The following is a 15,313-nucleotide window of genomic DNA, read 5'->3' on the forward strand; positions in this document are numbered from 1 at the left end:
AAGAATCTGCTCGTATCTTGAGAGTATGGCTGCTAGGGGTGTGGACGTCCCAATGGACACGTTGGAAGCATTGCGTAATGACTGCCGATCTTTTCGGGAGAAGGTCGATGAACTGGAGTTCAATGTGCCTTCTAATGCCGATCTCGGGATAGAGGATTGATCGTCTGTGCGTGATGCTTTATGTTGCTTGTTTTATTTTGAACTTGTGCCGAGCATGGCTTGCTTTTGTTATTCTGGTGTTGAGCCGAGCACGGCCTTTTGTTGGTTGCTCTTGTTGTTTCGAACTTGTCTGTTCTTTGGTTATGGAATAAAATTATGTTTTTCCTATCTTTGGTATCGAGTTGTACTTTACGGTGCAAGACGTCTCTTGGCTTATCCTATTACGTGTCGAATACCAAATGTTTAGGGTGGTAGTCAAGATGAGCTCGTCATACCTTTTAGGTGCGGCCCTGGTGTCCGGCTTATCCTGTGGGTGCCACGAGGTCGGCAAGAAAGTGCAAGTGAGAACTTGGCTTATACAGACTTAACCGCCTGCTAGCTGAATGCGAGACTGGGCTCGGCTTTTTTGTGCGAATTATTTCACCGCTGCATCCATGAGGAACGCGTTCTAAATCGCTCCCTTGGCCAGAGGGTCGATGTATGAGCTGGACATCTCGCTGAGATGGACTCGTTCGAGAGAGCTCGTTTTAGTTTTGAAATGTCTAAACTTTTGTTTTAAATTTTTTGGTATAGCTGCGCCTTTTGACGGGCTGCCTACGTACCCTCAGAGAGGGATCAAGCCATTCGTAGTTCATAGTACAAAGGGAGAGCTCGGTAGTACGAGCGTTCTTTTTTTTTTTTTTTTTTTTTTTTTTTTTTTTTGACGAGTGACGAGTGACGCTTTGTCTTCTAGTGGTAATAGCGTTTCAGGTTTCCGGAATTCCACGAACGGGGAATCGGAGTGCCGTCCAAGGTGAGGAGCTGGTAGACGCCGGGGGTGACGACCTTGGAGATCAAGTATGGGCCCTCCCAGTGAGCGCCCATCTTTCCTGCGTTGAGCTCGGCGGTGTTTTCAAAGACTTTCCTGAGGACGAGATCACCTTCATCGAAGTGGCGAGGCCTGACTTTCTTGTTGTAGAACTTCGCGGCTTGCTGCTAATAGTTCTGGATTCGGATAAGTGCTCTGCCGCGCTCTTCTTCGAGGGTGTCGAGAGTATCGAGCATCATTTCCGTGTTCAATGCGGGATCATGAACGAGCATGGAGCGTCTTAGTGTTGGCACGCCGATTTCCTCTGGTACAAGTGCTTCCATTCCGTATGCAAGGGAGAACGGGGTCCGTCCCGTAGATCGGCGAGGGGAGGTACGGTGCGACCATAAGACACCATCGAGTTCGTCAGCCCAGAGGCCTTTCTTGTCTTCAAGCCGTTTTTTGAGTCCGTCGATGATTGTTTTGTTGGTCGCCTCAGCTTGTCCGTTTCCCTGCGGGTAGCGAGGTGTGGACTTGCTTAGGCGGATTCTCCATTTCGCGCAAAAACCTTCAAATTGGATCGAGGTAAACTGCGTGCCTACAGATGATGTTTTTCCACACAAATTTTTGGACTTGCGGAGTTCCGATTTTTGCGAAGGCTTCAGCTTCGACCCACTTGGTGAAGTAATCCGTCATGATGAGGATGTACTTCTTTTGACGAGACACGGGAGTGGTCCAACGATATCCATTGCCCACCTCATGAAGGGGTAAGGCGGTGTTGCTGTCCTCAGAAGCTCGGTTGGCGCGTGAATAATAGGAGCGTGGCGTTGACATTGTTCGCACTTCGCGACAAATTTCTCACAATCGTCGTTCATGGTAGGCCAATAATGACCATTATTGCGTATGCGCATTGCGAGTGCACGACCTCCTGAATGATTGCCACCGGCGCCTTCGTGCACCTCTCTCATTACGTTTTCGACTTCGGCAGGACCGAGGCAAGCCAAAAGGGTTCCAGACGCGCTCCAACGGAAGACTTCACCGCGGTAAAGTTTGTAATGCGCACAACGAGCTCGGAGGCGTCGGGCTTCCCATTTGTCTGATGGAGCAATTCCATTGGCGATGTAACCACGGATTTCTTTTTGCCAGTCGTACGGTCGCTCTTTCGGTTCGGCACTAGTTTGTTCTTTATTGACGGACTCGTGCTTGGCAGATGCTTGTCCTACGGAATTGTGTTGTTCGGCAGATATTTGCTCGGTGGATCCTTGTTCAGCGGACTCCTGTCCTTCAGATACTTGGTCGTTAGGCATGAGCTCGGTGGATCCTTGTTCGGCAGATTCCTGTTCGGCTGAGCATTCACCGAAAGTTGATGGTGCACCGGCCGATGGTTCAGAGATAATCAGTGTTAGTACGGGAGTACCGTCATTTGTTCTTTGTTTCTTTGAGGCTGGAACGTTGACATTCTCATCCTCCATAACCTTTTTCTTTTTAAAATCTTGAGCGATAGGGTCGATGTTCGCAGGAAGATTGATGCTCGGTTGATCGATACTCTCGACTGGGATCACTCGACGGAGGTCAGGATCAGATGTAGACGCTAACACGGCCAGGGCGTCGGCCGGAGCATTGTCGCTGCGAGGAATTTTCGTCAACTCAAACGACTCGAATAAACCGGATAGGTTTTGGACAACTTTAAGGTAAGCGTCCATTCGGTCGTCCCTGCACTCGTAATCACCGCTGAACTGGTGGGTCACCAGCTGTGAGTCGCAAAAGACTTGTAATTTCTTGACACCAATTCCGCTAGCCAACCTCATTCCTGCGATCAAGGCTTCGTACTCGGCCTCGTTGTTCGAGGCAGCAAAGGCGAGCCGGAATGATTGTTCGAGCACTTCACTTGTTGGTGAAACAAGGTGTATGCCGATCCCGGAGCCGTGTCGGGAGGAAGCACCATCGACGTGCAATGACCACTTCTCTTCGCGCGGAGTGCCTGATTCTAGTTCGGGAGAGAGCTCGACCAAAAAATCAGCGAGTACTTGAGATTTCACACAAGTGCGATTCTTGTATTCAATATCATATTCGCTTAATTCCACTGCCCACTTGGCCAAACGACCTGACTGACTTGGACTGTGCAGAATGGTCCGAAGGGGCTGGTTAGTCAAGACTTCCACGGTGTGGGACTGAAAATACGAGCGTAGTTTCCGAGCCGAGATAACTACGGCGTACGCGAGCTTTTCCAAGGTTGGATAGCGGAGCTCAGCTCCATCGAGACTTTTGCTGACATAGAAAATGGGATGTTGTTCTCCCCTGTCTTCTTTAATGAGTACCCCACTGACCGCCGAGCTGGAGACGGCGATGTACAGATAGAGCGTTTCTCCTTGGTCGGGCTTAGCTAAGACTGGAGGAGTAGCGAGATAGTTTTTGAGCTCCTGGAAGGCAGACTCACACTTCTCATCCCACTCAAACTTTTTGTTGCTGCGAAGCAGCTGGTAAAACGGTAGACATTTGTCGGTAGATCGTGAAATGAATCGATTGAGGGCGGCAATTCGCCCGGTAAGTCGTTGAACTTCTTGAGTATTTCTTGGAGACAGAAGGTTTGTAAGCGCCGAAATCTGTTTCGGATTAGCTTCGATACCCCTCTTGGTGACGAGGTATCCTAGGAATTCCCCAGAAGTTACGCCGAATGAGCACTTTGCTGGATTCAGCTTCATGTTATATCGGTTGAGAACTTCGAAACACTTAGCGAGATGCGAAACGTGATCGGCAGCGTGGGTTGATTTTACCAGCATATCATCGATATATACCTCCATTGTGTGGCCGAGCTGCTCGGCGAACATACGGTTGACAAGGCGCTGGTAGGTCGCACTAGCATTTTTCAAACCAAACGGCATGACCTTGTAACAGTAAGTGCCTTGGTCGGTGATAAATGCTGTCTTCTCTTGATCGTTTTTGTGCATCATTATCTGATTATATCCTGAATAAGTGTCCATGAACGATAGAAGTTCATTTCCCGCAGTTGCCTCGACCAGCTGGTCGATTCTTGGGAGAGGAAAGCTGTCCTTTGGGCACGACTTGTTAAGATCGATAAAATCGACGCACACCCGCCACTTGCCATTCTTTTTCTTCACAACTACTGGATTACTTAACCAGTCAGGATACTTGACCTCCCTGATGGATCCAGCAGCGAGCAACTTTGTGACCTCCTCGTTTACGGCAGCGGTGCGCTCTAGTCCGAGTTTACGGCGCTTTTGTTTGACCGGTTTGAACGTTGGGTCTACATTGAGCTCGTGGCAGGTTATACTTGGGTCGATCCCGGTCATACTGCTCATATTCCACGCGAAGGTGGTGACGTTCTGGCGCAGAAACTTGACGAGCTCGTCCTTGATAGCCTCTGGTAGGTCGGCACCGATCCCTACGCAGCGAGTCGCTTCAGAAGGGTCAATGTTCACTTGGATGGTTAGCTCGGTGTTCGGACGGACGCGACCATCTAACTGCTCGGCGGGGTCTGAGATTGCGAAGGTGCGAGCACTACGCTGCTGTCGTTCGACGATGAAGCAAGTTCTGGCAATCAACGGGTTTCCTCGCAGCGTGAATATACCTCTTGAGGTAGGAAACTTTACGCACTGGTGGTACGTTGATGCTACAGCTTTCATCTTATGCAGCCATGGAGTCCCCAAGATAACGTTGTAGACGATTGGTTTGTCAACAATGGCAAAATTGATGCAGTGCATCGTTCCGCCTACGTAGACTGGAAGCATTATCGTGCCGACCGTCATAACTGTATCGCCATCGAAGGCGGTGAGGGGTTGGACTTCATGGTCGGCTGTGCGCAGGTCGACCTCCATCTGAATCAATACGTCTTTGAAGATGACGTTTACCGAGCCGCCAGTATCAATTAAGATTTTGGTGACGATGCTTTCACCAATTGCCATCTCAACCACCAATGGGTCGTTGTGCGGCCCTGCTAGGCCTGATGCATCGTCTTCTGTGAATATGATCGGTTCGGAGTTCGTGATGGGCTGCGTGCTTTGAGTCATCCAGTCCCGCTTGACCTCTAAACCCCGCCTGTAAGCTTTGATGGAACGAACCGAGTCACGACAAGTCGTTAGGCCGCCCATAATCATATTAATTCTTCGGCGCAGGGCCGGAGCGTTTGGGTCGTCGGCCGGCTCGGGGTTCCTCTTAAGGGTTGGTGCTGGGGGAGGGGGCAGGATCTCTGTGCCGTGCTGTGGGGCGGGAGCTGTATTGTATTGCCTACTTGGGTTCTCGTTCTCAGGGTTAAAAAATTGGTTATCCATGTGAGCCGGTATTAGTCGTCGCTCGTGTTCGACGTCAACGTGGCCTTCCTTAAACTTATCGAGCAGTACTTGCTGGAGCGTGCGGCATTCTTCAGTGGTATGCCCAGCTCGTTTATGGTAGTCGCAATACTTTTTTCCTCCTTTGCCCGATGGGTCCCGGACCCATTTGTTATTCCAGGGTTTCGACGAGGATGCTTGAGGGTCCTGATTGCTCACAGCGAACGCTTGAGCTTTCTTCGCTTTTTTCCAGCTTATCAGCATACTCCTTGTCAAGGTGTTGACGAGGCTCATGATGCTCGTCTTGCGCATTTTCTTTCCCTTTGGCCGACTTAGAGGTCGGCGGTTCTGGCAGCAGTCGGTTCGCTCTCGATGCGCTTTCCTCAGCCAACTCGATGTATTTGTTGGCGCGGTGCAGCGCATCGTCAAGAGACAGGGGCTCATGGACTATGATGTCTTCCCTAAATCGGGAACCGTGAGTGAGAGCATTGCGGAGAGCTGATATCGCTGTGTCGTCAGCAATCGAGAGCTTTGAAACTATTCTTTTGAACCTTTCCATAAAATCCCGGAGTGACTCGTTGGTTTGCTGGAACATGTTCCACAGATCGGCATTCGAGGCACCTCGAATCATAAATGTGGAATGGTGTTGTAAGAAAGCGGTAGTCAGCTCGTGGTAGCTTCCGATAGAGTTCAGCGGGAGCCGAGCGAACCATCCCAAAGCTTCGTGAGCTAGGTTCTCGACAAAGAGTTGACAGCAGCCAGCTTCGTATTCCTCTTCACTGAAGTGAGCTCGGCTTATAGCAAAACTCATAGAAGTCAGAAACGGCTTTGGGTCATCTAATCCATTGTACGGAGTGAGCATGAACTTGTTTACGTAACGAACACGAACGCGAGAGATCCTTGCAGTGAACGGCGAGCGCTGAACCTCTTCGAGTACTCGGTCGAGATTGGGGGCCGAGCTCGTTGCCCGGTGAACTCTCGAGGAGAGTTCTTGGATCATCATCTCAAGGCGCCGTATGGTTTTGTCCTTGAGATCTGCGTCGGTTTGTCGGCTCGGCAAAGTTGGGGTCGGCGGGCTTCCGCTTCGTCTCTGCGTTTGGTTTTGGTTCTCGGATGGGACTTCTCTGGGGCGTTCTTCCATGGAGCCTACGATGATCGATGCTGGTGGGCGTCTATGGCTTTCGTAGCGTTCTTCTACGGACAACATCGCAGGGGGCGGTGGATTTGCGTGCTGATCGCCGGGGTCGTTCTCACTCTGGCGCTCGCTCCTTCGTTGCTGGAGCCTGCTAATTTGATTTTGCGACGCTTCCTGCGCTGCCACAATTGCTTCGAGCCGCTCGTTTGTTCGCGTTTCCTGACCATCGAGTCGATCGAGTATGACTTGCATCAGGTCGTCGAGTCCGCTCCTTTGGACGGGCAAAGCATTGGGGAGAGCGGCATTGGAGCGAGCGGCAGTGTTGGTGAGAGCGGCGCTGAGGAGAGTTGCGGCGTTAGTTACCAACTGGTCGGTGACAGGTCCGGGTCCAATGTTTGTGGCTGCGAGGGGTTCGAGGGGCGCGTCGGGCGCTGGCGGAGGAATCGTGCTCGGCGAGGGGCCTTCGGTTGAGATCGCCGAAGAGGGTTGAGGCAGGACAGTTCGTGTTCTCGTTCGCCCCCATCGCTGCTCCGTCGGCTGCTCCGTCGGCTGCTCCATTGCTTCGTTGAGATCGTCGCTAGGATTCGTCATAGATCTTGAAACTTTGAGGAAGTGAGGACCGTCGGTATTGATTCGTCAAAAAAGAAGTGTTCTGCTCTTGCCCCACGGTGGGCGCCAATTGTTTGTACAGAGGATTGCACAACACTAAATAAATATCGATTTTTGGGGAAAGAGAAGTTTGTTCTTTTATTAACGATAGGACTTCGAGGTCGTCACTAAAACGAGTCAAGATCGTGCTCGTCAGTTCACAGGAGAACTGGCAAGTGAGTCACGACGAGCTCGGAAGCTAACGAGAATTATACAGGAAACAATAAATATGATTAGACACAAAGTTTTGCTCTCGAGGTATTGTACGTGAGTCTGATGGATATTCTCCAGCGAGTACTGTTGCTTTATATAGCGGACTGTAGACCGAAGGTTTTCTAGGGTTTCCATCGTGAATTCCCGAGATTGCCCTTTACGATTTTACTAATGACTTTCATCCAATTTTGTCGGACCGAAATAGCAACTGTCTTGTCTTGTTGGGCCGAGTGGCATATTGGGCGCAGCCCATGTCCAACACCTTGATACAACAAAAATCCTCATAGAAATCATCCTCCCAACTAATCGTTTTATCGGAAAATTAAGCATTGCCTCATGGTGGTATTTAATCACTCCAACCAAGAGATGAATACATTAAATATGATCTGCAATCTTAGAATATTGGATGATGTAGCTGCTAACTCATTCGCATACTTCCCCTCCTTCAAAATTGATATATCATATGAGATAATTCTTTGTTATTTAGATCAACTTGTTTTGGAATCTCTAGATGCATACGCAATATAAAACCAAAACGAGGAGAATTTTTGCATATCCAAAATTTTTGGAATTGTTTGCAAATGAAATAGTTGGAATTTTGGTAAAGCAATTCTAATTTTTTCTTTTTGTTGTAGAAAGATCTCCCAGACAATGAAGATCGACTAGTTTTCAAGTTTAGATATGAAATCACAAACAATTCTCAAACTAGAAAGTATAAATACGTACCCTATCTCATTATAAATTTACACTAATTTCTCTTTTATTTTTTGTTATTTTTTTTGATAAATACAAAGAATTTACAAGTTTTGCATGTTATGTGAAAGTAGTGAAATTAAACCAACTTGATCCCATATAACATACAATACAAGTATCATTGCTTAGATCACTATTACTGAGAGGGGAAATTACGTTTAATTTATGTGGCAATGCTGGTATAGAAGGCAATCTTAAAACCATGGACATACTCTCAAATTTTCAATTTATTAATTGATTCTTTTACTTCAAAGATTAAATCTTACTATAATTATAATCGACATATGGATTGTTTTTCTATTGACAAAGCGTTATTTTAAATGACACACGAACAAAATTGATAGGATTTTCAAAAAATTTCAAGTTTGATTAGTTAATCGCATTATCAAAAATTTAAAATCTTTAAATGTCAATCCATCTTACTTTTTGTAAAGAATCGTAAATTTCTTCCATGCCACCGAATGATACATCTCCAATTTTTTTTTTCCTACCATGCCACCGAACTTCTTCCATGTGGTTGATTTTGTAGCATACTTAGCGTGTTATCTTAAAGCATGACATAAAATAAATGTACATCACTGTTATATTCGGTTTAGTTATTATTTTCTTTTAAATCTAACCAAAACTATTACTCTTGTATGATTAGTCCGACATAAGTTAGTTACTAATATGAATCCTTTAGAAATATTTAGTTCACATTCATAATCCAATTGAATCTTCTTTTATTTTGGAGGAATGAAACCCTAGGTATATTTTCTTTCTCAATCCATAACCTATGTTAATTAAGATCATTACCTAAAAAACCTAAATTTATAGTTTGTATAATATTTTTTTTCTGAAAAAGGTTTTCTATTTAATTGCAAAGAAAAATAAAAATTTACTAAAGCCCAGCCTGACTTTAGAGTTTGATAATGGCATAAGCCCAAATAAAGAGGACAAAACCCATTAAACACACATTCAATAGAAATTAGGTTGAACCTACAAGTAGGTAGAAGTCGAGTAGGCGTTTAGGCAATGAAATAGTATCATCACCAAGTAGATCGAAACCAAATATCAAACATTGCTGAAGCCATGGAAGGGTTAGAGTCTATGAAACTAGTGATTCTGTGACGGATAGTGGCGTCAATCAAGCGTAGTATAGTATCCATAGACCTGTAAGTTTGGCGTTGCAACCGATGATTCCTTTCTTCCCATATCAGGTATAAGGAACACTACCAAGCAAGTAGAGTGAGACGTTTCTTCGCTTTGGAACCTTGAAGTGCTTGCATGTCGCCTAGAGTGTCATCCCAGGAGGAAGAGGTTTGTATTTGGCATCATAATGCTACAACAGACCAGACCGACGAAGAGTAGCTACAGGCAAAAAAGAGATGGTCGCGATCCTCTGAACAGGCGTTACAAAGTAGACAGGATGGATATGTTTGGAGACCCCATTAATGCGATCACGAGTAGGACACCAATTTAGGACCAAGAGCCAAGTGAGGAAGCTATGTTTGGGGATACTATGGGAGATCCACACCGCTTTACACCATGAGACCAGTGGAGAAGGAGGATGGAGAAGTTTGTATACCTGTCCAGTAGAAAAGCGATGGTGAGTTTGCCCCTCAAGTACCCATTCATAGTAATCTTCATTTTTTTGTCAGGTCCACTGTAGTGGGATAGGTTAGTAAAGCAAGTTGGTTATCCGTTCTAGCATGTGGAAGTAACCATTGCCCTCGACGGTGTAGTTGATGTAGAGTAGCATTCTTTGGAATTCCAAGTCTTGCCTCTGAAGCAGACGAGATGAAGTCAAAGATCCTCCCAAAAGGCGACCATTTTTCTGACCAAAACCTGCATGATTGTCCATTCTCTACTCGCAATTTTATCCAGCTGAATACATCTCCTCTCATCTTCAGCAACTTATTTGCCAACAAGGATATTGTTGTCATGGTTTCTTTGTCCAGAAGTTGTTTAATGATCCTCTCAAGAAGTGAAGTTTGAACCAAGCAACCCATACCGAACCTGATCTGAAGAAGAGAAGCCAGATGAGTCGAATGGTACAAGCTTGATTCTAGTAGGTGAGATCGCGGATATCCAGTCCTCCCTGCTCCTTCGTTTTTGTTAACGTGTCCCAGGCAAACCTTGTACTATGATGTCCCTCCACCAAACCCTTCTATAAGAAGGCACTGCATAAATAGTTTATTTTTGCAATACACTTTTTCGGGAGTACAAAAGTGGAGCACCAGAAATTTGATATCCCTGCAATCATTGTATTGATCAGCAAAAGGCGACCAGCAAAAGATAAGTGTTTTGCACACCAGTTATTTATATTTCCCTTCACTTGTTGTAGCAATGGTTCGCAGTCTTGAATGGTCAACTTTTTGGTACAGAGAGGGACACCCAAATAACAGACCAGTAGGCAGCCATGAGTTAGACCAGTAGTGGTTTTGATTAAGTCAACTTCTTCATCAGTAAGACCCCGAGCGAAAAAGATGATTTTGGCATACTGATTGCCAGACCAGACCGTTCTTCAAACTCACAGAGGACTTGAAGGACTTGTTGAACTAAGGACAAGGATCCATCCAGAAATATAAGAAGATCATCTGCAAAGCAAAGGTGAGTAAGCTTTGCTTTATAACAGTTATGCTGCTATTTGAATTTACCATCTTCAACCGCTTTATTCAGCATTAATAATAGGGTGTTCATGGCAATAACAAACAGATAAGGAGAGACGGGGTCACCCTGCCGGAGTCCACGTTTACCATTGAAGTATCCATGGACCATACCATTATAGCCAACCGTAAAGTTGGGGTGGCAGATACACGCTTGGAGCCACCTCAAATATTGGTGAGGAATGGAGATTCCTTTTAAGCAGTTGTAGAGAAAGTCCCATGAGATGGTGTTAAACGCCTCGGCGATATCGACCTTAATCACTATACATTTAGGACTCGCTGCCTTATGGTATCCGTTTACAATCTCAGCAGCTAGTATGGTGTTTTCCAATAGGAGATGGTTCTTCATGAATGCAGTTTGGTTCGGCAATATCAGGGATGGGAAGATAGGCTTGAGACAAGCGACAAGCAGCTTGGATATCACCTTGTAGAGGGTATTGAGGCAGGAAATTGGAGGATAGTCTGCTATTTTTGAAGCCCCTAGTTTTTTTGGCACGAGAGTAAGAATGGTGGAGTTAGTTGAGGGTGGCAAGAAGGATGTGAGGAAAAAGTTACGAATAGCAGTTATAACTTCTAAACTAAGGACACTCCAAGAAGCTTTGTAGAAACTTGAGGATAGTTCATCCAGCCCAGGGGCCTTATTAGGGTTTAACTTCATCATCACTTTAGTAATCTCATCAGTTGTGGGCACCAATTTCATTGCACTAGCCTGATCTTGCATACACCGAAAGGTGTTAAAAGAATGGAGCCATTCTTGGGAAGTCCAAAGCGTAGGTGAACACGACGTATTAGGTGCTATAATAGACTTGAAGTGAGCAATGGCATGATCACACATTTCCAACGGGTCCACTAGAAGGTCACCTGAGTCAAGAAGGAAAGAGCGAATAGTATTGTAGCTTGCATGCGCCTGACAAATCTTGTGGAAATAAGAGGTATTTAGATCTCCTTCCTTCAGCCAATTGATCCGAGATTTTTGTCTAAAGTAGTTTTCTTCTATGTCCCGCAGGAAACTCCATTTAACGTGAAGGTCTCTCTCAAGTTGGAAAGCGGTCGGGGACAGATTGTTCAAAGCCTGTACCTGCACATCCAATAACAAACGGCTAGCCTCACTCACTCTCTCTTGAATCTTTAAGAAATTCTCTCTGTTTAGTGTTTTTAAGTCAAAGGGCCATTTCATACCCGTACACACTCCGAAAGTGCGAATTGCTACCTGTACAAATAAGGAGTGCCAATTTATACATGTACCCTAAGACATTTTAAATTTCATACATATACTCACAAAATTGAGCCAATTTCACAGTCCACGTTAACGGAATTAAGTCAACCGTTAGAGATGCTGACTCAGAGTCCACGTGTGTATTGACTGCCATCGAAAATTCAAAAACGACGTCGTTTTGTTTTCTTTGAAAAAAAATTGTACAGGTAGCAATTCGCACTTTCAGAGTGTGTACGGGTATGAAATGGCCCTTTTCTCCTCCTTTGATGGTCTTTTGCTTCCAACAGGTTATCTGCAAAGCTTCCGGCCTGAATCCAAGCTTCTTCCACCACGTAATGGAAGTATGGGTGTTTAGTGAGATAGTTGAAAACTTAAAAGGTCGGGTGCCTGCTAAGGCAAGGAGAGTGGTCAGAGGGTAACGGGGGAAGTATGGTATTGATGTTGTCCGGGAAAAGTGAGAGCCAGAGGTTATTGACCAGAACACAATCTAGTTTCTTGGCTATTGGGTTAGACGGTTGGTTATTGCTCCAAGTGAAGAGAGGCCCTTGAAATCGCAGATCAAACAGGTCTAACTGGGAGAGACAATCTTTAAGTTCTGTCATTGAGGAGGAAATACAGATTACTAATGGTGAGGAGTGCTCTGCATGATGGATAATCTGACTGAAATCACCACCGACTATCCAAGGGTAGGTATCGAGAGCTAAAGATTGCTGGAGTTGAAGCAGTTCCACCCACATGTCAGTTCTTTCCTCAAGTAAGTTAGACGCATACACTGCAGTGAATACGAATTGAAGCTTGTTCGCAATAATAACTTCACAGGTCAATGCTTGACGTGATTGACTTATCACTCTAATAGACGTTGGGTCCTTCCAAATGATGATGATGCAGCCATCATGATCTGCTGAGTGGTTGGAGGTAAAATTCATCCTTGACACGCCTTTGCTATAATATGGTTCAAACTAATTTCTTTAATGTGTGTTTCCAAAATAGCTCCAAAAAAAGCGGCTGATGGTATCTAAGCCAACTACAAAAAGGCTTATGCTTATCCGGTCATTTAGGCCTCGGATATTCTAACAAAGTGCTTTATATCCATTAGAGATGAGCGGGAGGCTCACCCTGGGGAGAGGGAGTTTAGAAAAAAAATTGGTAGTAGAAGATGGTTCAAGTTGGAGCAAAAGCGAAGGTTGGCTAGGGTGAGGATGAGAAGAGGCGATCAAAGGGGGACTACGGGGAGAAGGGTGAGAGCGGGATCGTTTTAGATTAGACTTCGAATTGTCTGATGAGTTAGGATAGGGGTAAGGTTGGCCAGAAGGCATTACTCGAGCAGGGAGCCTAACACTCATAGGTAAGTCATGACCAGTTTCAGGGATGTTGATGGCTAAGTAGTTATGGGGATCAAAAGGGTGAGTTTTTGAAGGATCAATAAGAAGAGTGGAGACTGATGGGGTGGGCAGTTTAGGGGGAGGGACGGGGGTGGATGGGGGCGTTGGTTTGGGCTTTGATGGGGTAAGAAGGGCAAACGAGGTTGAAGAGGTTACATAAACAGAATTGGAGGCTGGAAGAGAAGAGGAAGGTTTAGTGACAGGGGAAGCAGTAGGGGCTTTATCTTTTTACGGTAAGATAAGGTTGTTGGATTCGAAGTATGGTGTTTGGAGGGAACCTCCTTAACTTTTCTGATCTGTGCATCCGAACCTTGCTTTACCGTAGAGATAGGAATAGATTCCTTGGGAGGAGGGTTATTGACAGGAGCAATGAGAGGCAACTGGAGCAAGTAGGATGGAGCCAAGGATAGTCCACTTTGACTTCAACCACTTGACCATTGTCATGTGTATACTCCACCACATCAGGTAAAGATTTGGTAAGGTCAACAAGAACTTTAGCATGGGAAACCTTAAGGCTGACAAGATTAATTGTGTAATCATCGGTTTTCTTTGGTTTACCAACAAGTCCTGCAATAAGACTGATACCCTCAGTGGTGCGCAGGTCCAGAGGGATATCATGCATATGGATCCAGATAGGGATGGACTCAAGGGAAGGGTCTCCAGTGGAATAGTGAGGGGCCCAAAGAGCAGTGTGGAACATTGAGTCACCAATATACCAAATATATTTTTCAAGTACCTTTTGGCGGATATAGCCATTTGAAACCCTAACCAGTAAAGAGTTGGAGTGGTGATTGACATGGATCTCTAAGCGACGTCCCTTTCCCCATATATGATTGAGAACACTTTGAATTTGGTGGAACAGGGGAGGTCTTCCATTAAAGAAGCACAGTATGAAATCCTTGTGTAATTCTGCACCTCTTTGGAAAACAGTGTCCGGGATGTGAATGGTAGGTCTCCCAGCTGTAGTGTAACTTACCGGAGCAAGTCGCTTAAGAGAACGATCAACAGTCTTTCGCAGTTTGTCAGGAAGGGTTTTGGGTTGAGTAGGTTGGGGGGGGGGGGGGGAGGGGAGGAAACCCCTTTAGCAGTAATGGTGTTTTTAGCATTTACCACTTGAGATTGGAGAATGGCGGTACAAACAGTGTTCTCTTTAGAAGTATTACCCTCACAATACCAGATAAATCGAAAGGACTAGATTGGGAAGTAGGACAAGCTAAAGCCTTGTTTGTGTTAAGTGAGGAGGTAGCCTTAGGGATTAGAACAGTAAAATTTTCCAATCCAATAGTATTACCTACTACAGTAGTTTCAGATTTATGGTTTTGAGGACTAGAGTCGGATGAATCAATAGTAAGATCTTCAATCGGTTGCATCAACACATCAGTAGAGGAGGGGGTAGAAGGAGCAGCCAAAGAAGAAGAAATAACCACATCAAGCCAAAGAGAAGTGGCAGTTTGCTGAAGTGACTTTCTTTGCAGGTTGGGAGAAGTAAGGGTTAAAGAGGGAAAGTTGGATAGGGTATAGGAGGGAGCAAGAGGGTCAGAGTGATGGAGCGGTTGGAAGGGGGGTTTGCCACCAGCGGTGGGAAGCCTTAAATTCAACACGGAAGCACGACCATCAGGGAACCAGCAGTTTTCTATTGGGAACCATACAAATTAAGGTTTTTTGAAGGTTATTATTATTATTATTTATATATATATATATTTTGAATTGTTATAATATTTCTTGTATAAAATATTATTATGAATCTTTAATTCTGTAAATCAATTAAAAAATATTAATAATATTTAATATTTTTTATAAACTTTTTCATCTCCCATCCCAAATACTAATTTTCCTTTTCACTGGATCAAAAATGTGCTTTTCTTTTTGTTGGAAAAGAAATATAATAAAAATAGTTTCTAAGAATAGAAAAAAAGAAAGAAAGAAATATAATAAAAATATTTTAACAAAATAATTTTTTTTTTCATGAATATTATTGTTTTATGAAACAAAATATCATTTATGAAATAAAATATTTGAGCTTTCTCATGTCATAAATATTTTGATTACAAAACAAATTGAATCTTCTTTCCAACAAAATTTATTA

The 15,313-nt window shown here is 44.8% G+C and overlaps 1 protein-coding gene across 1 annotated transcript; it reads right to left on the reverse strand.

The window, feature by feature from the left end:
• Positions 1–1,638: 1,638 nt before the first annotated feature.
• Positions 1,639–5,235, reverse strand: LOC147938150 (uncharacterized). Its single transcript, XM_087465501.1, has one exon. The coding sequence runs from the start codon at positions 5,233–5,235 to the stop codon at positions 1,639–1,641; it is 3,597 nt and encodes a 1,198-aa protein (XP_087321627.1).
• Between the last annotated feature and the right edge of the window lie 10,078 nt (positions 5,236–15,313).

The sequence above is a fragment of the Camelina sativa genome, chromosome 9 (genome assembly GCF_030686135.1).
Source record: "Camelina sativa cultivar CO46 ecotype springtype chromosome 9, ASM3068613v1".
Lineage (NCBI taxonomy): Eukaryota > Viridiplantae > Streptophyta > Magnoliopsida > Brassicales > Brassicaceae > Camelina > Camelina sativa.

What these genes read in the sequence shown, in the direction of transcription:
- LOC147938150 (XM_087465501.1), bottom strand. Translation starts at nt 5,235, where the DNA reads ATGGATAACCAATTTTTTAACCCTGAGAACGAGAACCCAAGTAGGCAA.